Source organism: Oncorhynchus masou, chromosome 32, assembly GCF_036934945.1.
Source record: "Oncorhynchus masou masou isolate Uvic2021 chromosome 32, UVic_Omas_1.1, whole genome shotgun sequence".
Classification (NCBI taxonomy): domain Eukaryota; kingdom Metazoa; phylum Chordata; class Actinopteri; order Salmoniformes; family Salmonidae; genus Oncorhynchus; species Oncorhynchus masou.
In genome coordinates this window covers 12,090,455-12,113,709 of record NC_088243.1, presented here as the reverse complement: position 1 = coordinate 12,113,709, position 23,255 = coordinate 12,090,455, and the positions used below count along the sequence as shown (strand labels likewise).

Here is a 23,255-nt window from a genome sequence, read left to right as displayed (position 1 = left end):
ATACCCTCCACAGTATAGTGCCTACCAGAGACTGGTATACCCTCCACAGTATAGTGCCTACCAGAGACTGGTATACCCTCCACAGTATAGTGCCTACCAGAGACTGGTATACCCTCCACAGTATAGTGCCTACCAGAGACTGGTATACCCTCCACAGTATAGTGCCTACCAGAGACTGGTATACCCTCCACAGTATAGTGCCTACCAGAGACTGGTATACCCTCCACAGTATAGTGCCTACCAGAGACTGGTATACACTCCACAGTATAGTGCCTACCAGAGACTGGTATACCCTCCACAGTATAGTGCCTACCAGAGACTGGTATACCCTCCACAGTATAGTGCCTACCAGAGACTGGTATACCCTTCACAGTATAGTGCCTACCAGAGACTGGTATACCCTCCACAGTATAGTGCCTACCAGAGACTGGTATACCCTCCACAGTATAGTGCCTACCAGAGACTGGTATACCCTCCACAGTATAGTGCCTACCAGAGACTGGTATACCCTCCACAGTATAGTGCCTACCAGAGACTGGTATACCCTCCACAGTATAGTGCCTACCAGAGACTGGTATACCCTCCACAGTATAGTGCCTACCAGAGACTGGTATACCCTCCACAGTATAGTGCCTACCAGAGACTTAGTTTTTTGTATAACCAGGACATCCCATTACAGCTCAGTCAAGAACTAATTATAACCTGTCAATACTGTAAAAGCTGGAGTGAGCGTGACAATGGCTGCCATTCATTGGTTGTCCATCTGTGCTCATTGTTAGAACTGTCATCTCTGATGGGATTGGGCTGTGCTGCCTGGCTCCAGCTGTGCAGGGCCCAGGGTTTACACGCATATATACGCACGCACACGCACGCACGCGCACACGCACGCGCACACACACGCGCACACACACACACACACACACACACACACACACACACACACACACACACACACACACACACACACACACACACACACACACACACACACACACACACACACACACACACACACACACACACACACACACACACACACACACACACACACACACGTATGGACGGAAGGATTGATGGATGGATGAATGGGGATGGAAGCATGAGAATGCCCAAATTGCCAGGCTTCAATATCTGATTGCTCTGCTGTGAAATTACATCTCGTCGGGGCTATAATTAATATACCACGGCTGTCAGCCAATCAGCATTTAGGGCTCGAACCACCCAGTTTATAACGCAATTTAATTTTGTTTTGTGAGGCGAGTGGGAGAGCAGACCCCAGAGTTAAACGTTGTGATCTCAGCCACTAGCTCCATCTAACACTAAGGCATGGCTGTAAATGATAAAGACTAGCCTACAAATTCCAGTATTTGTGAAAGTGGGGAAATAAAACAAGACAAGCCAAGATAAAGTTGGCAATCAGAGGTTTAAGGCGTAATTGAGGCAGACATGGTGATTCTCTGGAACCATAACCTTTTATACCAGCAGAGAAAAGAGAGAGAAGCCCCTTTTAATGGGCCTATTGATCAGCCAGGCTCGAGGAGCCAGAAGGCATGGCAATCACAGCTGAGATCTCACGCAATAGACTACATCAATCAGACACGTGACCATAAGCTGGCATACAGCTGTATTCATAAAGCGTCTAAGTGTAGGAGTGCAGATCTACGATCCGGTCCCTCTGTCCTATAATTATGATCCAAAAAGAAAAACTGATCCTAGATCAGCACTCATGCTCTGTGTGAAACGCTTTATGAATAGGGTGTGAAAGCCACATTATGGTTCAAAGCTATAGCATAAATAGTCTTTCACATCTGTTAGGCCTATCCAAAATGCGTATGGCTATAATTATGCTTTGAATGAAAAGCCCTTTAAGTCAATTTGAATACCAATGTGCACACAGACAGGCTGGTATTGACCTTAAACGAGCTATTGAGGACACTTCTGTCCCACCTGAAAGACGCGGTCACAGTTCTGAGGCATCGCTGCAGGGGAGTAGGTGGGGTCCATTTCGGTGAACTCCTCCGCAAAGTTGCTGACATCCAGCTCATCCCTGATCACCGGCTTGAACGGGGCGAGCACCCGCTTAGCTGCCAGGTCCTCCCAGTTTATCTTCTAAAAGGAGAGAAGACGAAACCCAACAGAACGCTAAAAAAATCAGAAACCATTTCTCCTTCAAGCACCATTTTATCAACAAAGGCAAATATACTGTATGGTATGTACCAATCGACCTACAATGTATCTGGACAAGATGTTCTCAATGTGTTAGAGGAGATACTAGCTCTGTCCCAGATCTGTTTGTGCTGTATAGCTAACTCATATGGTCCTTAGCAATGACAATGTCCATAGGAGTTGGATAAGCAGCACAAACAGATCTGAGATCAGGCTAAGGAAATGGCTGTGGTACCTGGTAGAATGGATGTTTCTTAACGTTGTCAGCTCCGTCAGGCCCAGAGCCCAGTCTCTTCTTTGGGTCTTTGATGAGGAGGCGCTGGATGAGGTCTTTGGCCAGAGGGCTCATGTCTTTGGGGAACGGAGGGTCCTTCTTCGAGATCCTCCTGAGAGGTGACAGAAGTCCAGGTTGGACACCATTTATATTAGAATACATACATACATCAAGCCAATTCAAATATGGACCTTTGAAGGCAGTTCCACTGCTGATTTTCCTTCTTCCCCTGGAATCAGGGACTGAATTAGACCTGGGACACCATGTAAAGCAGACAACCAGCAGCACGGATTTGAATACCCCTCACTGACATACCTTACATCAACAACAGGATGAGTATTTAATTCCAGAGGAAACACATGAAAGAATGAATGGAAGACCTTACAGTATTTCCAAGTGGTTGAGACAATCCAGAAAGAGAGAAAAGGAGAACAACACAGCTACCGTTCTATACAGTTAGTGGCTAGTTCTAGAAGAATAATGTATTGTCCTTTTTTTGGGGGGAGAACTTGGAAATGTGTCTATTTGTTTGATCAGACCAAACTGATTACACACACACACACACACACACCTCACTTGGTAAAAAAGACAAGTGAAAGATTGTTTTGTTTTCCAGCGTATCGGGAAATCGAATGGATGTCAAGTTCAGTTTATTAGCATCCCTAATAGCCATTGCTGATGCAGGATTAATTATTTCAGGGGTCCACATGTTAGGAGATAGATCTGGGGGGGAATACTTACTTGGCGATATCTGTATGAGAGTTCTGGTCTCCATCGACAGTGAATGGTGATCCACCCGTCAAAAGTTCATACATTAATACTCCAAGGCTCCACCAGTCTACAGCCTGGAACACAGGTACATGTGGATGAATAAAGTGTATGATTATTATTATTATGACAGAGTATGATGTAGGCCTACATACGTTCCAGACTGCCTACATTGCAGACGCGTTGTACTAATTATGCACTGTAGGCAGTCTGGAACAGCACCCCAGACACCAGGGGCAGCCTTCACAGGTGTGCAGCAGACTACACCCAGTTATTAGTGAGCTACACATATCTGTCTGTGTACCATTGTGCATTTGGGTCAAGTACAGTACAACATAACAAGACCTTGGGGGGGGGTTCTAAATGATAAATTACCATGTCATGGCCAGCCTCTCCTCCCTCTGCGATCTCTGGGGCCATGTACTCAATGGTGCCACAGACAGAGTAAGTCCTCTCCAACTGGACAACAACAAACGGACAAAAAAAAGAGAAATAACCCAGATTAGATTTGTCCCCCCTCTCCTTATTTGTCGTTCTCATCCCTGACATGTTGAAACACACTGGAATCGACAGGAGGGAAGCTTGAGACTAGGACACATTTGATCAGTTCAGGGTAGAACGGACATCATTGTTGTGGAGAAGAACCTACCAAGCGCCACTGAATAGATCACAGAACATGGCTCTCATGACGATCAGACAATGTGTATACACAACGTAACGATCAGACAATGTGTATACACGACGTAACGATCAGACAATGTGTATACACAACGTAACGATCAGACAATGTGTATACACAACGTAACGATCAGACAATGTGTATACACAACGTAACGATCAGACAATGTGTATACACGACGTAACGATCAGACAATGTGTATACACAACGTAACGATCAGACAATGTGTATACACGACGTAACGATCAGACAATGTGTATACACGACGTAACGATCAGACAATGTGTATACACGACGTAAGGATCAGACAATGTGTATACACGACGTAACGATCAGACAATGTGTATACACAACGTAAGGATCAGACAATGTGTATACACAACGTAAGGATCAGACAATGTGTATACACAACGTAACGATCAGACAATGTGTATACACAACGTAAGGATCAGACAATGTGTATACGCGACGTAACGATCAGACAATGTGTATACACAACGTAACGATCAGACAATGTGTATACACAACGTAAGGATCAGACAATGTGTATACGCGACGTAACGATCAGACAATGTGTATACACAACGTAACGATCAGACAATGTGTATACGCAACGTAAGGATCAGACAATGTGTATACGCAACGTAAGGATCAGACAATGTGTATACACAACGTAAGGATCAGACAATGTGTATACGCAACGTAAAGATCAGACAATGTGTATACGCAACGTAAGGATCAGACAATGTGTATACACAACGTAAGGATCAGACAATGTGTATACACAACGTAACGATCAGACAATGTGTATACGCAACGTAACGATCAGACAATGTGTATACGCAACGTAAGGATCAGACAATGTGTATACACAACGTAACGATCAGACAATGTGTATACACAACGTAACGATCAGACAATGTGTATACACAACGTAACGATCAGACAATGTGTATACACGACGTAACGATCAGACAATGTGTATACGCAACGTAACGATCAGACAATGTGTATACACAACGTAACGATCAGACAATGTGTATACACAACGTAACGATCAGACAATGTGTATACACAACGTAAGGATCAGACAATGTGTATACACAACGTAACGATCAGACAATGTGTATACACAACGTAACGATCAGACAATGTGTATACACAACGTAAGGATCAGACAATGCGTAAAAAAATAATAATCTAACTATGCAAGTCAGTTAAGAACAAATTCTTATTTTCAATGACGGCTTGGGAATAGTGGGTTAACTGCCTTGTTCAGGGGCAGAAAGACAGATTTTTACCTTGTCAGCTCGGGGATTCGATCTTGCAATCTTTCGGTTACTGGCCCAACGGTCTAACCGCTAGACTACCTGCCGCCCCAACAATCAGACAATGCGTATACGTGACGTAACGATCTGAGAATGTGTATACGTGATGTAACAATCAGACAGAATGGTGACATCCCAAATGGCACCCTATTCCCTATATAGTGCACTACATTTGACCAGAGCCCAAACGGGTCCCAGTTAAAAGTAGTGCACTATATAAGGAATAGGGTGCCATTTGGAACGCATCCAGCGCATAACCACTGGCTGCATAACATCTTCTCAAAAGAACTGGACATAAAACAAAGCCTTGAGGATAGGAGGGAGGCCTGGATGGTGGGGGGAGTGGGAGGCCTGGATGGTGGGGGGAGTGGGAGGCCTGGATGGTGGGGGGAGTGGGAGGCCTGGATGGTGGGGGGAGTGGGAGGCCTGGATGGTGGGGGGAGTGGGAGGCCTGGATGGTGGGAGGGTGGGAGGCCTGGATGGTGGGAGGGTGGGAGGCCTGGATGGTGGGGGTGGGAGGCCTGGATGGTGGGGGTGGGAGGCCTGGATGGTGGGGGGGTGGGAGGCCTGGATGGTGGGGGGTGGGAGGCCTGGATGGTGGGAGGGTGGGAGGCCTGGATGGTGGGAGGCCTGGATGATGGGAGGGTGGGAGGCCTGGATGGTGGGGGGGGGAGGCCTGGATGGTGGGAGGCCTGGATGGTGGGGGGGTGGGAGGCCTGGATGGTAGGAGGGTGGGAGGGTAGAAGGGTAGGAGGATAGGATGGTGGGAAGCCTGGAAGGTAGAATGGTGGGAAGCCTGGAAGGTATGAGGGTGGGAAGCCTGGAGGGTAGGAGGGTGGGAAGCCTGGAGGGTAGGAGGGTGGGAGGTTAGGGGGCTTGGAGGGTGGCAGGGTAGGGGAACCTGGAGGGTGGCAGGGTAGGGGAACCTGGAGGGTGGCAGGGTAGGGGAACCTGGAGGGTGGCAGGGTAGGGGAACCTGGAGGGTGGCAGGGTAGGGGAACCTGGAGGGTGGCAGGGTAGGGGAACCTGGAGGGTGGCAGGGTAGGGGAACCTGGAGGGTGGCAGGGTAGGGGAACCTGGAGGGTGGCAGGGTAGGGGGACCTGGAGGGTGGCAGGGTAGGGGGACCTGGAGGGTGGCAGGGTAGGGGGACCTGGAGGGTGGCAGGGTAGGGGGACCTGGAGGGTGGCAGGGTAGGGGGATCTGGAGGGTGGCAGGATAGGGGGATCTGGAGGGTGGCAGGATAGGGGGATCTGGAGGGTGGCAGGGTAAGTGGACCTGGAGGGTAGTCGCGTCAGGTTGCACATCAAACACGGCCTAAAAACACACACAGCACACACTCCTCCATTGACTGCGTGGGATGCGTCACGAGTGCGAATGCACCATAACACTACAAGTAACTTAACCATTTTAAAGTACAAGACTCCTCTGTGTGATAATGATCATATGGATGGACGGTGTAGGCCTCTTTGCTCCATAAATCTGTAATACATACCTCATCAAACTCTTTGCTGAGGCCAAAGTCCGTGAGCACTATGTGCCCGCTGGAGTCCATGAGGATGTTCTCCAGCTTCAGGTCTCTGTAGACTATCCCCAGCTGGAAAACATTCAGACAATTACAAGGCTTCAGGGGCTTCATTTATAAAAAGTTGCATAGTTGCACAAAATCTTGCCCCAAAACATATGCGCTTTTCCACGCAAAAGTTGGCATTTATAAAAACGGGACTTTTTGTGCTTATCCTTCCGGAAAGACCACCACACACAGTTTCTAGTGGTTGAAGTACTGCATTGCAAGAAGGCAAAAAGTAGCCTAGTAGCTTTGTAGCCTTGTGGAAATGGGGAACACATGATGACTTATTCACAAAAACAAAAAAACAGGTAGCTAAATATAATAACAAGACTCCATCGTTTGCTGTTAGAGAAAATCTATTTATTCTATCTCATTCTAAAATAATTAGAAATCTATTTCCGATGATTCATTTCACTTCCATGATCATTGCAGAATAAATTCCTCACCTTTTCTGACTGTGATGGTTTTATACACGCAAAATAGCCTATTTAATTGGACTCACTTCACAGTAGTAAACAGATAAGATACCAGTATTTCAAGTATTTTGCTCTATGCGATCCGATCCGATACACAGTTTAAAGGTAGAACAGACTGTTCACCTTTTCCATTGATGTTTGTAGACTACGTATGAATACTGTAATGTCAAATTTCTCCAGTAGCCTAGACAATATTTAATTTATAAATATAATACAGATATTATAACCATTGCCCCTTTTCTGGCCATGATAAGATAATATTCCTGAAGTAGCCATAAAACAAATGACCATCTCTAATTGGGCCTTTCAAATAGGCTATTATATTTACACGCTTTTGCTCGATGCATCTGAAATGGAGCACGCTTTATAACATGCAGTAGAAATTAACTGGCAAATTAAAGTGTGTAGGTTAACACTGTAAGTAGGCCTCCTGTAGTCTAAATCTTTTTCAGAGTAGACAATGTTTCAGAATTCTCGGGCGGTGCAGCATATTTAGGTTCAGGAGAAAGTAAATGCAAAACATTATTGAATTCAAACAATCGGTTGACAGATCCACAACAATTTGCAATTATTTTTGTGTTGCAGAAACTGTAAAATGTCACTGTAAAAGAAAACATTTTGTCAATGCCTCCAAAGACATTTGATCAAGTTCGCCATTAATATTTCCTTCAGATATACTGTGTGGGCCTAATTCCAACAGTTCCAAAGTATTATTGTCACCATAAAAGGTGAATGATGGGTGTTTTTCAGACGGAGTTATAATGCTCGTTCACACACGTGCACAGTTTTACAACAGGTCTGATGTATAAACGGGAACCATGCCTATGTCTGACGTGAGTCAGGATTATAAATCTAATAAGTTTTACGCAACAGTTCTAAATTAGGTCAATGTCTCTGTAGACCAGTGTTTCCCACCTCCAGACCTCCAGTACCCCCCAACGCCAGTCCTCCGGTACCCAACGTCAGTCCTCCGGTACCCCCCACCTCCAGTACCCCCCCACCTCCAGTACCCCCCCCTCCAGTACCCCCACCTCCAGTACCCCCCACCTCCAGTACCCCCCACCTCCAGTAACCCCCACCTCCAGTAACCCCCCACCTCCAGTAACCCCCCACCTCCAGTCCTCCAGTATCCCCCATATCCAGTCCTCCAGTATCCCCCACATCCAGTACCCCCCTCCTCTGGAGGACTGGAGTTGGGGGTACCGGAGGACTGGAGTTGGGGGTACCGGAGGACTGGCGTTGGGGGTACCGGAGGACTGGCGTTGGGGGTACCGGAGGACTGGCGTTGGGGGTACCGGAGGACTGGCGTTGGGGGTAATGGAGGACTGGCGTTGGGGGTAATGGAGGACTGGCGTTGGGGGTACTGGAGGATTGGAGTTGGGGGTACTGGAGATGGGGGTACTGGAGGACTGGAGTTGGGGGTACTGGAGGACTGGAGTTGGGGGTACGGGAGGACTGGAGTTGGGGGTACGGGAGGACTGGAGTTGGGGGTACGGGAGAACTGGCGTTGGGGGTACTGGAGAACTGGCGTTGGGGGTAATGGAGGACTGGCGTTGGGGGTAATGGAGGACTGGCGTTGGGGGTAATGGAGGACTGGCGTTGGGGGTACTGGAGGATTGGAGTTGGGGGTACTGGAGATGGGGGTACTGGAGGACTGGAGTTGGGGGTACTGGAGGACTGGAGTTGGGGGTACTGGAGGACTGGAGTTGGGGGTACGGGAGGACTGGAGTTGGGGGTACGGGAGGACTGGAGTTGGGGGTACGGGAGGACTGGCGTTGGGGGTACTGGAGGACTGGAGTTGGGGGTACGGGAGGACTGGAGTTGGGGGTACGGGAGGACTGGAGTTGGGGGTACGGGAGGACTGGAGTTGGGGGTACTGGAGGACTGGAGTTGGGGGTACAGGAGGACTGGAGTTGGGGGTACTGGAGGACTGGAGTTGGGGGTACGGGAGGACTGGAGTTGGGGGTACGGGAGGACTGGCGTTGGGGGTACGGGAGGACTGGCGTTGGGGGTACGGGAGGACTGGCGTTGGGGGTATAGGAGGACTGGCTTCAGGACTATCCCCAGCTGGGAAACAGTCAGCCAATTACAAGGCTCTGTAGACTATCCCCAGCTGGAAAACAGTCAGACAATTTACAAGGCTTGACTGTGACAACAATGTAGAAGAAACAGCCAGAGATCGATCCAAAAAGTATTTTAGGGCCGGTTTAAACATAGTCCTAGTCCTGGAATAAACTGCATGGAGACACTCCATTGAAATAAATTCTTATTCCAGGACTATGCTTAATCTGTTTCCGGGAAACGGGCCCCTTTAAGTATAGCAGTTGAGATTACACACAATGATTAATGATTTCTAGAAAACTGCACCATTTCCTACAATTGCATATAGGCTAAAAACTCCACAACTATTGTACCTCAGGAATGCTGAAACGGAAAAAAGACAACATCTACAGACACTCACCGTGTGTAGGTGCTCCAGCGCCAGGACTATCTCTCCACTATACAGAGATACCTCCTGCTCTTTGAACCGAACCCTCTGTACCAGGTGTGTGAAGAGCTCCCCACCGTTCACATAATCTGTCATAATAATAAAGAAACAGCTATGAACAATCCTGTATGTCTTGCCTGGCTGGATATTTTATTTCAACATAGCAGGTATAAATCCAAAGTCCAATGGGTCAGTCCAATTCACTGTAAAGGTGTTAACATGCTTCCCAGCCAAAATAGTTCAGAGGAGTTTGTGCGTATATTATGACGTCATTTTGTGATGTTTGATTGTTTTGGACTTCGGTAAGGGTTTTTGCGGTTGTTTAAGCAAACACAAAAATGATTGAGGCAATTCAAAGTTAGTAGCCAAAGTGTAAGCCCCTTCGTCTGTGATTGTTAACAAACTATAGTTTTGGCAAGTCAGTTAGGACATCTACTTCGTGCATGACAAAAGTAATTTTTTCAACAATTGTTTACAGACAGATTTCCCTGTTTCACAATTCCAAACATTTAATCAGGGTAAAAATTCCCTGTCTTAGGTCAGTTAGGATCACCACTTTATTTTAAGAATGTGAATTGTCAGAATAATTGTAGACAGAATTATATATTTCAGCTTTTATTTCCTTAATCACATTCCCAGTGGGTCAGAAGTTTACATACACTCAATTAGTATTTGGTAGCATTGCCTTTAAATTGTTTAACTTGGGTCAAACGTTTCGGGTAGCCTTCCACAAGCTTCCCACATGTTGGATTAATTTTGTCCCATTCCTCCTGACAGAGCTGGTGTAACGGAGTCAGGTTTGTAGGATCCTTGATCGCGCACGCTTTTTCAGTTCCACCCACAAATTTTCTACAGGATTGAGGTCAGGGCTTTGTGATGGTCACTCCGATACCTTGACTTTTTTGTCCTTTAGCCATTTTGCCACAACTTTGGAAGAACGCTTGGGGTCATTGTCCATTTGGAAGACCCATTTGCGACCAAGCTTTACTTCCTGACTGATGTCTTAAGATGTTGCTTCAATATATCCACATTATTTTTCTACCTCATGATGCCATCTATTTTGTGAAGTGTCCCTCCTTCAGCAAAACACCCCCACAACATCACGCTGCCTGTCACGGTTGGGATGGTATTCTTCGGCTTGCAAGCTTCCCCCTTTTCCTCCAAACATAACGATGGTCATTATGGTCAAACAGTTCTATTTTTGTTTCATCAGACCAGAGGACATTTCTCCAAAAAGTATGATCTTTGTCCCCATGTGCAGTTGCAAACCGTAGTCTGTCTTTTTTTAATGGAGGTTTTGGAGCAGTGGCTTCTTCCTTGCTGAGCGGCCCTTCAGGCTATGTCGATATAAGACTCGTTTTACTGTGGATATAGATACTTTGTACCTGTTTCCTCCAGCATCTTCACAAGGCCCTTTGCTGTTGTTCTGGGATTGATTTGTACTTTTCGCACCAAAGTACGTTCATCTCTAGGAGACAGAATGCTTCTCCTTCCTGAGCGGTATGACGGCTGCATGGTCCCATGGTGTTTATACTTGCATACCATTGTTTGTACAGATGAACGTGGTACTTTCAGGCATTTGGAAATTGCTCCCAAGGATGAACCAGACTTTTGGAGATCTTCAAAAAAAAAATCTGAGGTCTTGGCTGATTTCTTTTGATTTTCCCATTATGTCAAGCAGGGAGGCTCTGAGTTTGAAGGTAGGCCTCGAAATACAACCACAGGTACACTTCCAATTGACTCAAATGATGTCAATTAGCCTATCAGAAGCTTCTAAAGCCATGACACCATTTTCTGGACTTTTCCAAGCTGTTTAAAGGCACAGTCAACTTAGTGTATGTAAACTTCTGACCCACTGGAATTGTGATACAGTGAATTATAAGTGAAATAATCTGTCTGTAAACAAATTGTTGGAAAAATGACTTGTGTCATGCACAAAGTATGACACAAAACTACTACTTGCCAAAACTATAGTTTGTTAACAAGACATTTGTGGTGAAGTTTAAAAACAAGTTTTAATGACACCCACCTATGTGTATGTAAACGTCCAACTTCAACTGTATGTATATATGTACATTTTTCTTATTTTTCCCTTTTCTCTCTAATTTCGTGATATCAAATTGATAGTAACCCTCCCCTTTTTATTTATTTTTTATTTTTATTTGACCTTTATTTAACCAGGCAAGTCAGTTAAGAACAAATTCTTATTTTCAATGACGGCCTGGGAACAGTGGGTTAACTTCCTGTTCAGGGGCAGAACGACAGATTTGTACCTTGTCAGCTCGGGGGTTTGAACTCGCAACCTTACGGTTACTAGTCCAACGCTCTAACGACTAGGCTACACTGCCGTCCCTAACCCAAACGACGCTGGGCCAATTGTGTGTGTGTCCCCTCATTGTTCTGCCGGTCATGGCCCGGCTATGACACTGCCTGGGATCGAACCCGGGTCTGAGGTGACGCCTCAAGCATTGAGATGCAGTGCCTTAGACCGCTGCACGCCTTGGCCTAGCCACCTCGCCTCGAGCTAGCCGCCTAAGGCTAGCCGCCAGCCAAACTGAAAGAAACTGAATTTTTCTTAACAATCTTGCTTTCTTCTACTTGATATTCTTACTCATGTAGCCTATTTCATATTCATGTCTTCATTGAAAAATAACAACTTTCTGTAAAAAGAGAGAGAAATAGAAGAGAAGGCATGAATAGGAGAAAGGGACAGAGAGAGAGACAGAGACCGAAAGAAATGTAGAGAGAGAGATCCAGACCTAGTATGAGGTGCAGCTTGGTGTCTGTCTGGAAGGCATAGTGGAGGGTGACAAGGAACGGTGACTGTCTGATGTGCTCCAGAACCTGTCTCTCTGTGCGTGTGTGTTCTGCTGTCTTGGCCTTCTGTACGATTGTGGCCTTCTTCAACACCTTCATGGCGTATAGTTGACCTGCATCATGACCGCTCACTTTACGCACCAGGAACACCTTGCCATAGGCTGACATAGAAGCAAGAAAAACATTAAAACTCAGCAACCAAAAGCTTTCAGTGCAGTTGTTTTAGCTCAACTGGAGGACCAGATGGGAGACGTTTGTACTTCAGAAGGACCAATGGAATGGTCTCAAATGTACAAAACCAACCACCCATCGCCTCCGGGAGAGATAAAATGAATGTACCTGTTTTAAATCTATGACAATCCCATCATTGGATTGGGTTTCAGAACTGTCACTGACCTCCAGTTCCTAGCACCTTTAGCAGCTCGAAGTTCTCAATTCCCACCCTCTCTATGTGGCCGGTCAGGTTGGCTGTGGGATGACAAAGATGGTGAGATCTTTAGCTTACAAACAAGAAAGTATCACCAATTCTTACAAATACACACAGCTGCAGGCCTATAAAATAGGCCTTGATCTAAAAACATATATATAAATAATGTTCATCCCAAAGAAACTAGGACTCTGCATTATTGAGTTGTTCTGCAAATATCATGTTAACGTGTGTTATGTCAGTAAACACAACTCTGAAAGCATTATGCAAGCCTGGCCTAGGCTGATATATGAGAAGGAGGGCCCCGTGACAAAGAGGGAGGGCATAACAAGTATGCCTATTAGGGATTGACAGTAAGGTCTGAAATAGAGGTCTTCACGGGTCCAAAAAGTTGGAACCGTTCTGAAATGGCTTTCCACTCAACCCAATATACATAACTTTTTTTTAAATATATATATATAAATAGAGACCGTTCCGAATGGACCTGAGGAGTCAGACCCATTCCGAAAAGGCTCATGGAAAAACAGACCCGTGCCTGTTCGGATCCGAGAGCCCCATTCAGATCCGACAGTAGAAAGAGAGAAAGAAACCTCCAACTGGGTGCTACCAGCGCCATCAATAAACGAGTGGTATTGGCCAAATGATTCAGTTATCGGTCCTTACTGCCTGGGCTATATCAAATTACAAAAAAAAAAGTTTTTTGTTGTGTAGCATATTCAAAACTTTATAGCCCATTGTTTTAACTTTCCTAAAAAAAATAATTGTCCACCTCACGGTTCAGCTGTTAGAGATTTAAGTGCAAATGCATCAAGGTATTGCATGCATATAGACCTACTGTATAGGCCTAGGCATCCACTGTATGATATTAACATTTAAAAATAATTATAAAAAGGAAAACACTCAACCATGCACACAGACATTCAACCATGCAAATTGGTTGGATTATTATTTACTTGGACATCACACATTATAGTCTTACTCTTATCCAGACATCATACACACTCACTACATCACATCCAATATCACACACACATCAACCTACTCAGATTTACTACACACGTAATATCTTGACCCAGTTTTCTAACATCTGTGACATTGGCTCACAGGCTAACAGGCAAGGGAATAAAACAAATATTGCTAGAACCTGTTTCTTGAATTCTACACATCAGACATTTAAAATCTCAAATGTTGACCGTCATAAGACCTCTGATGGCAATAACTTAACAAGCAATACTTATGGTCAATTTATACTGAAAACAGTATCTAGTTATGGTAAGGGGTGAAATAAGTATAGCCAGTTTTAATTGTAACGCTTTAGCAGATTATAAAAACAGATCAGTCTTTACGTGGTGTTGGGTTCTGAGAATATGACATATACCTATTCATGTCACTGAGGAAGAGAGGGTAATGTATAACGTTTACATTATATCAGGATATGTTATTGTTAGCCATCGGGGATCCTATTGGAGGGAAGAGACACAGTCTGCTACCAATCACCATGACAACCTTGAGTTGGGGAGGAGTGAGCACTTTGGTGTAGAGGTCAGGTCAGATGAAGTGAGGAAGCATAGATATCACTAAGGTTCTGTCTAGCAACAGAGATGCATTGGCTGTTCAGACATGTAGGAGGAGACTCAGCCTCGGAGAAAGGGTTAAATATCAGGGCTTGTGTGAAAATGCTTTTGTCTAAATGCTGCTGTATTGATCCTCTGGGAAGAATAAACCTGGTTAAGCTTTCATAGTGTCCATTGTGTTTTTTTACTCTGAAAATTAGAACCTAACAGTGGCTAAAAGAAAAGGAATATAACATATACTGTTTCCAGGAAACTCAATCCACATCCTTAGATGAAGTTGCGTGGGAGAAGGAATGGGGTGGTGAAATAATTTTCTGTCATGGACAAAGGAACTCAAAAAGGTGTGATGATATTAATTAACAAAATGAATTGTCAAGAATGATTCGCAAGGAAGGTGGATCTTTTTGAATATGAAAGTGGACGAAAAAGAGATTTGGCTCATTAATCTATATGGTCCAAATCAGGATGATCCATACTATTCGAAAATATTTATACCAATTTATTTAATTTACAGGCAACAAATGATCAAATCATTATGGTGGGAGATTATAACACAGTGTTAAGTACCTCAATGGACCGTAAAGGAAATCACTCTACAAACCATCATCACCGTTCCCTTATTAAACTCTCTAGGGTATGTGGGACACTAGCTTCCCGCCTGGCCAACATCCAGTGAGATTGCAGAGCGCCAAATTCAAATACAGAAATACTCATTATAAAAATTCAGAAAAGATACAACTAATTAAACATAGATTTAAAGATAAACTTCTTGTGAATCCAACTACGGTGACAGATTTCAAACATGCTTTACAGCGAAAGCATACCTTACAATTATTTGAGAACATAGCCCAGCAGACAAATTATTACAAACAGTAACCAGCCAAGTAGAAGAGTTACTCAAGTCAGAAATAGAGATCAAATTAATCCCTTACCTTTGATGATCTTCATATGTTTGCACTCAGATGACATTAATTTATTAAATAAATGTTCCTTTTGTTCGATAAAGTCTCTTTATATCCGAAAAACTCCATTTTGTTAGTGCGTTTTCTTCAGTAATCCACAGGCTCAAACGCAGTCACAACATGCAAACAAAAAAATCCAAATTGTATCCGTAAAGTTCAATGAAACATGTCAAACGATGTTTATATTCAATCCTCAGGTTGTTTTAGCCTAAATTATCTATAATATAGACAATAATGTCATCAATATAAAAGGTAAACAAGAAAGGCACTCTCTCTTGGTCGCATGCATGAAAAAGCTCTGTGACACGGCAGTGTCCACTCATTCAGAGTGGTCTTACTCCCTCATTTTTCAGAATACAAGCCTGAAACCATTTCTAAAGACTGTTGACATCTAGTGGAAGGCATAGGAACTGCAATTTGAGTCCTTAGTCAATGGATATTGTAATGGCATTGAATAGAAAACTACACACAAAAAAATAAATCCTACTTCCTGAATGGATTTTTCTCAGGTTTTCACCTACCAAATCAGTTATGTTATACTCACAGACATTATTTTAATAGTTTTGGAAACTTCAGAGTGTTTTCTATCCAGATCTACTAATTATATGCATATCCTATCTTCTGGGCCCGAGTAGAAGGCAGTTTAGTTTGGGCATGCTTTTCATCCAAAATTCCAAATACTGTCCCCTACCCTAGAGAAGTTAAAGGAAATCACAAATATTATGGACATTAGAAATAGCGGATATTTGGACACTAAAAAAAACAACCTAGTGAGATATACATGGAAGAGACTTCATCAAGTTAGTCGTCTTGACTACTACTATAAGGGTGTCCCCTGTCACCATATCTATTCGTTATGACCATCAAAATGCTAGTTATTAAAATCAGATCAAATAGCAACAACATTAGAGGATTAAAAATCCAAGGCTTCAAAACAAAGGTGTGCCGTTGACTCAAGTTTTATATTAAGTCCGCAAGCTAGATTCCTGCAATATCTCACTGAAGACCTAGATAACTTTTCTGGACTCTCTGGACTAAAACCTAATTATGAGAAGTGTACAATATGACGTATTGGATCTTTTTTTTCTTAAATCAACATTTTACATTACCCTGCAGTTTACCAATAAAATGGGCTGACGGTGAAGTAGACATACTTGGTACTCATATCACAAAATATATAAATGAGCATTCCACAATTAATTTCAATAGAAAAGTTGTAAAAATGTACAAGATTCTGCAACCAGTGCTACAAATACCCCTTATTAACATATATAGCCTAAGAAACAAGGCCTATGAAGTCAATAACTTACTTTTAACAGATAAAATTCATATTCTGAAATCTGACACTCACTTAGATAATACCTTTGATGATACAGTGGTAGCAATACATGGTTATAACATCTACCAAAAAGACAGAAATGCCAACGGAGGCGGAGTTGCTGTCTATATTCGGAACCACATTCCTGTAAAGCTTAGAGACTATCTAATGTTAAATACTGTTGAAGTAATACGGCTACAGGTTCATTTGCCTCACCTAAAGCCCATTCTTGTGGGAAGCTGCTATAGACCACCAAGTGCTAACAATCAGTATCTGGATAATATGTGTGAAATGCTTGATAATATATGTGATATCAACAGAAAAGTATATTTTATGGGTGATTTAAATACTGACTGGCTATCATCAAGCTGCCCACTCAGGAAAGAAAAATCTAACTGTAACCAGTGCCTGCAACCTGGATCAGGTTGTTAGTCAACCTACTTGGTTAGTTACAAACAGCACAGGAATGAAATCATCAGCATGCGTTTTTACTAACGCTGCAGATATTTGCCTTAAAGCAGTATCCAAATCCATAGGATGTAGTGATCACAATATTATAGCCATATCTAGGAAAACCAAAGATTCAAAGGCTGGGCCTAACGTAGTGTATAAGAAGTCATACAATAAGTTTTGTAGTGATTCATATGTTGATGATGTTAAGAATATTTGCTGGTCTGTAGTGTGTAATGAGGAGCAACCAGACACTGCAATTGACGCATTTATGAAACCACTTATTCCAGTTACTATTAAGCACGCACCATTAAGAAAATGACTGTAAAAACTCAAATCCCCTTGGATTGATGAGAAATTGAAAAATTGCATGGTTGAGAGGGATGAGGCAAAGGGTATGGCAATTAAGTCTGGCAGCCCAACTGATTCGCAAACATACTGCAAATTAAGTAATCATGTGACTAAACTAAATAAAGAGTAAAGAAACTACACTATCAAACTAAAATAAATTATATAAAGAATGATAGTAAAAAGCTTTGGGAACCTTAAATGACATTTTGGGGAAAAAGACAACACAGCGCCTTCATTTATTGAATCAGATGGCTCATTCATCACAAAGCCCACTGATATTGCAAACTACTTCAATGACTTTTTCATTGGCAAGATAAGCAAACTTAGGGATGACATGCCAGCAACAAACGCTGACACTACACATCCAGGTATATTGGACCAAATTATGAAAGACAAGAATTGTACTTTTGAATTCTGTAAAGTCAGTGTGGAAGAGGTGAAAAAAATGTTCTCTACCAACAATGACAAGCCACCAGGGTCTGACAAGCTAGATGGAAAATTACAGACGATAATAGCAGACGATATTGCCACTCCTATTTGCCACATCTTCAATTTAAGCCTACTAGAGAGTGTGTGCCCTCAGGCCTGTAGGGAAGCTAAAGTCATTCCGCTACCCAAGAATAGCAAAACCCCCTTTACAAGCTCAAATAGCCAACCAGTCAGCCTGTTACCAACCCTTAGTAAACTTCTGGAAAAAAAAATTTGAGACCAGATACAATGCTATTTTACAAATTTACAACAGAATTTCAACATGCTTATAGGGAAGGACACTCAACAAGCACAGCACTTACACAAATGACTGATGATTGGCTGAGAGAAATTTATGATAAAATGATTGTGGGGGCTAGACTTAGACTTCAGTGGAGCTTTTGACATTAGTGATCATAGTCTGCTGCTGGAAAAAACATGTGTTATGGCTTTACACCCCCTGCAATAATGTAGATAAAGAGTTAATTGTCTAACAGAACACAGAGGGTGTTCTTTAATGGAAGCCTATCAAATGTAATCAAATATAATCAGGAATTCCCCAGGGTAGCCGTTTAGGCCCCTTGACTTTTACATTTTTTACTAACGACATGCCACTGACTGAGTAAAGCCAGAGTTTCTATATATGCGGATGACTCAACAGTATACACGTCAGCTACTACAGCGACTGAAATGACTGCAACACTCAACAAAGAGGTGCAGTTAGTTTCAGAGTGGGTGGCAAGGAATAAGTTAGCCTTAAATATTTCTAAAACTAAAAGCATTGTATTTGGAACAAAATACTCACTAAACCTCAACTAAATAATGTGGAAATTGAGCAAGTTGAGATGACTAAACTGCTTGGAGTAAGACTAGATTGTAAACTGTCATGGTCAAAACATATTGACGCAGTAGTAGCTAAGATGGTGAGAAGTCTGTTTATAATAAAGCATTGCTCTGCCTTCTTAACTTCTTATGGCTGGGGGGCAGTATTGAGTAGCTTGGATGAATAAGTTGCCCAAAGTAAACGGCCTGCTCCTCAGTCTCAGTTGCTAATATATGCATATTAGTATTCATATTGGATAGAAAACACTTTAACGTTTCTAAAACTGTTTGAATGATGTCTGTGAGTATAACAGGCAAAATCCTGAGGAGAAATCAAAACAGGAAGTGAGAAATCTGAGCTTGGTATGTATTCACCACAGTTCCCATTGAAATCCCCTTGAGATATTAATGATGTTGCACTTCCTAGGGCTTCCACTAGATGTCAACCGTCAATAGAAATTTGAATGAGACTTCTACTGTGTTGTGGGACTGAATGAGAGCAGAATCTATCAGGTGACTGGTAGTCAGCCATTTTCTGATCACGCGCATTCCTCATGGTATCCACTTGCGTTCCATTGCTCATCAAGACACAAAGGAATACTCCGGTTGGAACTTTATTGAAGCTATATGTTAAAAACATCCTAATGATTGATTCTGTACTTAGTTTGATATGTTTCTTCGACCTGTAATATAACTTTTTGAAGTTATTGTCTGACGTAACGCTGACCAGAATGAGCGTTTATGATATGTATACCAAACGCGCTAACTGAAGGAGGTATTTGGACATAAATAACGGACACTATCGAACAAAACAAACATTTATTGTGGACCTGGGATTCCTGGAGTGCTTTCTGATGAAGATCATCAAAGGTAAGGGAATATTTATCATGTAATTTCTTGTTTATGTTCACACCAACATGGCAGCTATTGTGACTATTTTTCTGAGCACCATCTCAGATTATTGCATGGTTTGCTTATTCCGTAAAGTTTTTTTAAAATCAGAAACAGCGGTTGCATTAAGGAGAGGTATATCTATAATTCCATGTGTATAACTTGTTATCATCTACATTTATGATGAGTATTTCTGTTGTATGATGTGGCTATGCAAAATCACTGGATGTTTTTGGAACTAGTGAATGTAACGCGCCAATGTAAACTCATATTTTAAAAAATATGAACTTTATCAAACAAAACATACATGTATTGTGTAACATGAAGTCATATGAGTGTCATCTGATGAAGATCATCAAAGGTTAGTGATTAATTGTATCTCTATTTGTGCTTTTTGTGACTGCTATCTTTGGCTGGAAAAAAATGGCTGTGTTAATTGTTGTTTGGTGGTGACCTAACATAATCGTTTGTGGTGCTTTTGCTGTAAAGCATATTTGAAATCGGACACTGTGGTGGGATTAACAACAAGATAACATTGAAAATTGTATAAAATACATGTATGTTTGAGGAATTTTAATTATGAGATTGATGTTTTGAATTTGGCGCCCTGCACTTTCACTGACTTGTCATATCGATCCCGTTAATGGGATTTCAGCCCTAAGAAATTAACAACACTATCAACAAGGCAGGTCCTACAGGCCTTAGTTTTGTCGCACCTTGACTACTGTTCAGTCGTGTGGTCAGGTGCCAAAAAAAAGGACTTTTGGAAAATTGCAATTGGCTCAGAACAGGTCAGCACGGCTGGCCCTTGGATGTACACCGAGAGCTAATATTAATAATATGCATGTAAATCTCTCCTGGCTGAAAGTGGAGCTGTAGACAGACAGCACCGAGCTGCCTTGTTCAGGGGCAGAACGACAGATTTTCACCTTGTCAGCTCGGGGGATCCAATCTTGCAACCTTACAGTTAACTAGTCCAACGCTCTAACCACCTGGTGCTCATTGCACTCCACGAGGAGCCTGCCTGTTACGCGACTGCAGTAGAAGACAAGGTAAGTTGCCAGGTAGCATTAAACTTATCTTATAAAAACAATCAATCAATCATAATCACTAGTTATAACTACACATGGTTGATGATATTACTAGTTTATCTAGTGTGTCCTGGGTTGCATATAATCATTGCAACGCTGAGGGATGATTTAACAAAAGCACATTTGCGAAAAAAAAGCACAATCGTTGGACGACTGTACCGAACCATAAACACCAACGCCTTTCTTAAAATCAATACACAGAAGTATATATTTTTAAATCTGCATATTTAGCTAAAATAAATCCAGGTTGGCAGGCAATATTAACCAGGTGAAATTGTGTCATTTCTCTTGCGTTCATTGCACGCAGAGTCAGGGTATATGCAACAGTTTGGGTAGCCTGGCTCTCTGTGAACTAATTTGCCAGAATTGTACGTAATTATAACATAACATTGAAGGTTGTGTAATGTAACAAGAACATTTAGACTTAGGGATGCCACCCGATAGATAAAATACAGAACATTTTCGTATTTCACTGAAATAATAAACGTTTTGTTTTTGAAATGATAGTTTCCGGATTCTACCATATTAAATGACCTGAGGTTAGTAATTCTGTGTGTTATTATGTTATAGTTAAGTCTATGATTTGATAGAGCAATCTGACTGAGCGATGGTAGGCAGCAGCAGGCTCGTAAGCATTCATTCAAACAGCACTTTCATGAATTTTTCCAGCAGCTCTTCGCAAGCACAGCGCTGTTTATGACTTCAAGTCTATCAGCTTAATGGATGGTGTAACCATGTGAAATGGCTAGCTAATTAGCTGGGTGTGCGCTAATAGCATTTCAAACCTCACCCACTCTGAGACTTGGAGTAGTTATTCCCCTTGCTCTGCAAGCGCGGCGGGGTCCTGTGTGGCTCAGTCGGTAGAGCATGGCGCTTGCAACGCCAAGTGTCGTGGGTTCGATTCCCGCTGGGGCCACCCATATGTAAAAGTAGTGGCCCCAGCCCCAGCCGACTTGTAAGTCGCTTTGGACAAAAGCGTCTGCTAAATGGGGATATATTTTTGTGGAGCGATGGGTAACGCAGCTTCGAGTCTGGCTGTTGTCGATGTGTTCCTGGTTCGAGCCCAGGTAGGGGCGAGGAGAGGGACGGAAGCTATACTGTTACACTGGCAATACTAAAGTGCCTATAAGAACATCCAATAGTTAAAGGTTTATGAAATACAAATGATATAGAGATATATAGTCCTATAAATACTATATTAACTACAACCTAAAACCTCTTACCTTGGAATATTGAAGTCTCATGTTAAAAGGAACCACCAACTTTCATATGTTCTCATGTTCTGAGCATGGCACATATTGCACTTTTACTTCTCCAATGCTTTTTTTTTGTTGCATTATTTAAACCAAATTGAACATGTTTCATTATTTATTGGAAGCAAAATTGATTTTTATTGATGTATTATTATATTAAGTTAAAATAAGTGTTCATTCAGTATTGTTGTAATTGTCATTATTACAAATAAATTAAATAAATAAATAAAAATGGCGGATTAATCGGTATTGGCTGTTTTGGTCCTCCAATAATCGTATCGGCGTTGAAAAAATCATAATCGGTCGACCTCTAGTACACATACATATACACACACACTCATTCAAATGCACACATACACGGACACACACACAGGTAAATAGTGCCATACATGCACTCAAACATATTAATTTGGCCTTGCTGTTATGATTTTTGTTGTCCTTGATGTCTTTGTTGTTTTTTGCATTGTTGTTTTCTGTTTCTGGGGGGTGGGTGGAATATATATTTTTTAATTATTACTATTATTCATTTTTTTCTGAGGGGTGGCTCGGATGTTTGAGGGTCAGCTCATGGGAAATGTGGGGGGGGGGGATCTTGGAGGGCTGGTGGTTGGGAGCTTGGGCCGGTGGCTGATGGATCCCTGGTTCAGGTCCCCGTTTTTATCCTTGTAGGGGGATCTGTCAACGTGCCCTTGAGTGGGGCGTTGATCCTGGTAGCTTCTGTGTGTCGCTCTGGATGGGAGTCCGTTAGATGACTAACGTGATGTAGTTGTTGAGCGGCTTCACTGCAAGTATATTGTATGATTTAAACATTCAATAAAAACATTTAATAAAAAAATATATATAAAAAGGAAGAGAAGCTTAGGCTTAGCCCGAGAGAGACCAAGGGAAACAGAGATATGCCGGCACCATGTTCCCATTTCTTTATCAAAGAGGCTTCTACTGCCCGACAGATATGGGCATACAGAAGGAGACTAATACAAACATTTTCAATAAGAATATTTTTTTATAAAGATAAGCATTATATTGTTATGTTAAAGGAGTAACTCCGGTAGGCCTAAACCAGGGCCATTCAACTGCCGGCCCG

The 23,255-nt window shown here is 42.6% G+C and overlaps 1 protein-coding gene across 4 annotated transcripts in view; it reads right to left on the bottom strand.

Moving 5' to 3' along the window:
* Positions 1-23,255, bottom strand: part of LOC135525593 (ribosomal protein S6 kinase alpha-5-like) — a 53,593-nt gene that overhangs the window by 19,071 nt on the left and 11,267 nt on the right. For all 4 annotated transcript variants that reach the window (XR_010453188.1, XM_064953310.1, XM_064953312.1 and 1 more), the window contains exons 2-9: positions 12,961-13,032; positions 12,507-12,725; positions 9,721-9,836; positions 6,709-6,810; positions 3,584-3,667; positions 3,182-3,285; positions 2,402-2,552; positions 1,948-2,109 (exon numbers count right to left, since the gene is read on the bottom strand). Coding sequence is in view for 3 of the 4 variants with exons in the window: in XM_064953310.1 (XP_064809382.1) it covers positions 1,948-2,109; positions 2,402-2,552; positions 3,182-3,285; positions 3,584-3,667; positions 6,709-6,810; positions 9,721-9,836; positions 12,507-12,725; positions 12,961-13,032 (1,010 nt within the window). In the remaining variant the exon portion in view is untranslated. The remainder of the gene's footprint in view (positions 1-1,947; positions 2,110-2,401; positions 2,553-3,181; positions 3,286-3,583; positions 3,668-6,708; positions 6,811-9,720; positions 9,837-12,506; positions 12,726-12,960; positions 13,033-23,255) is intronic.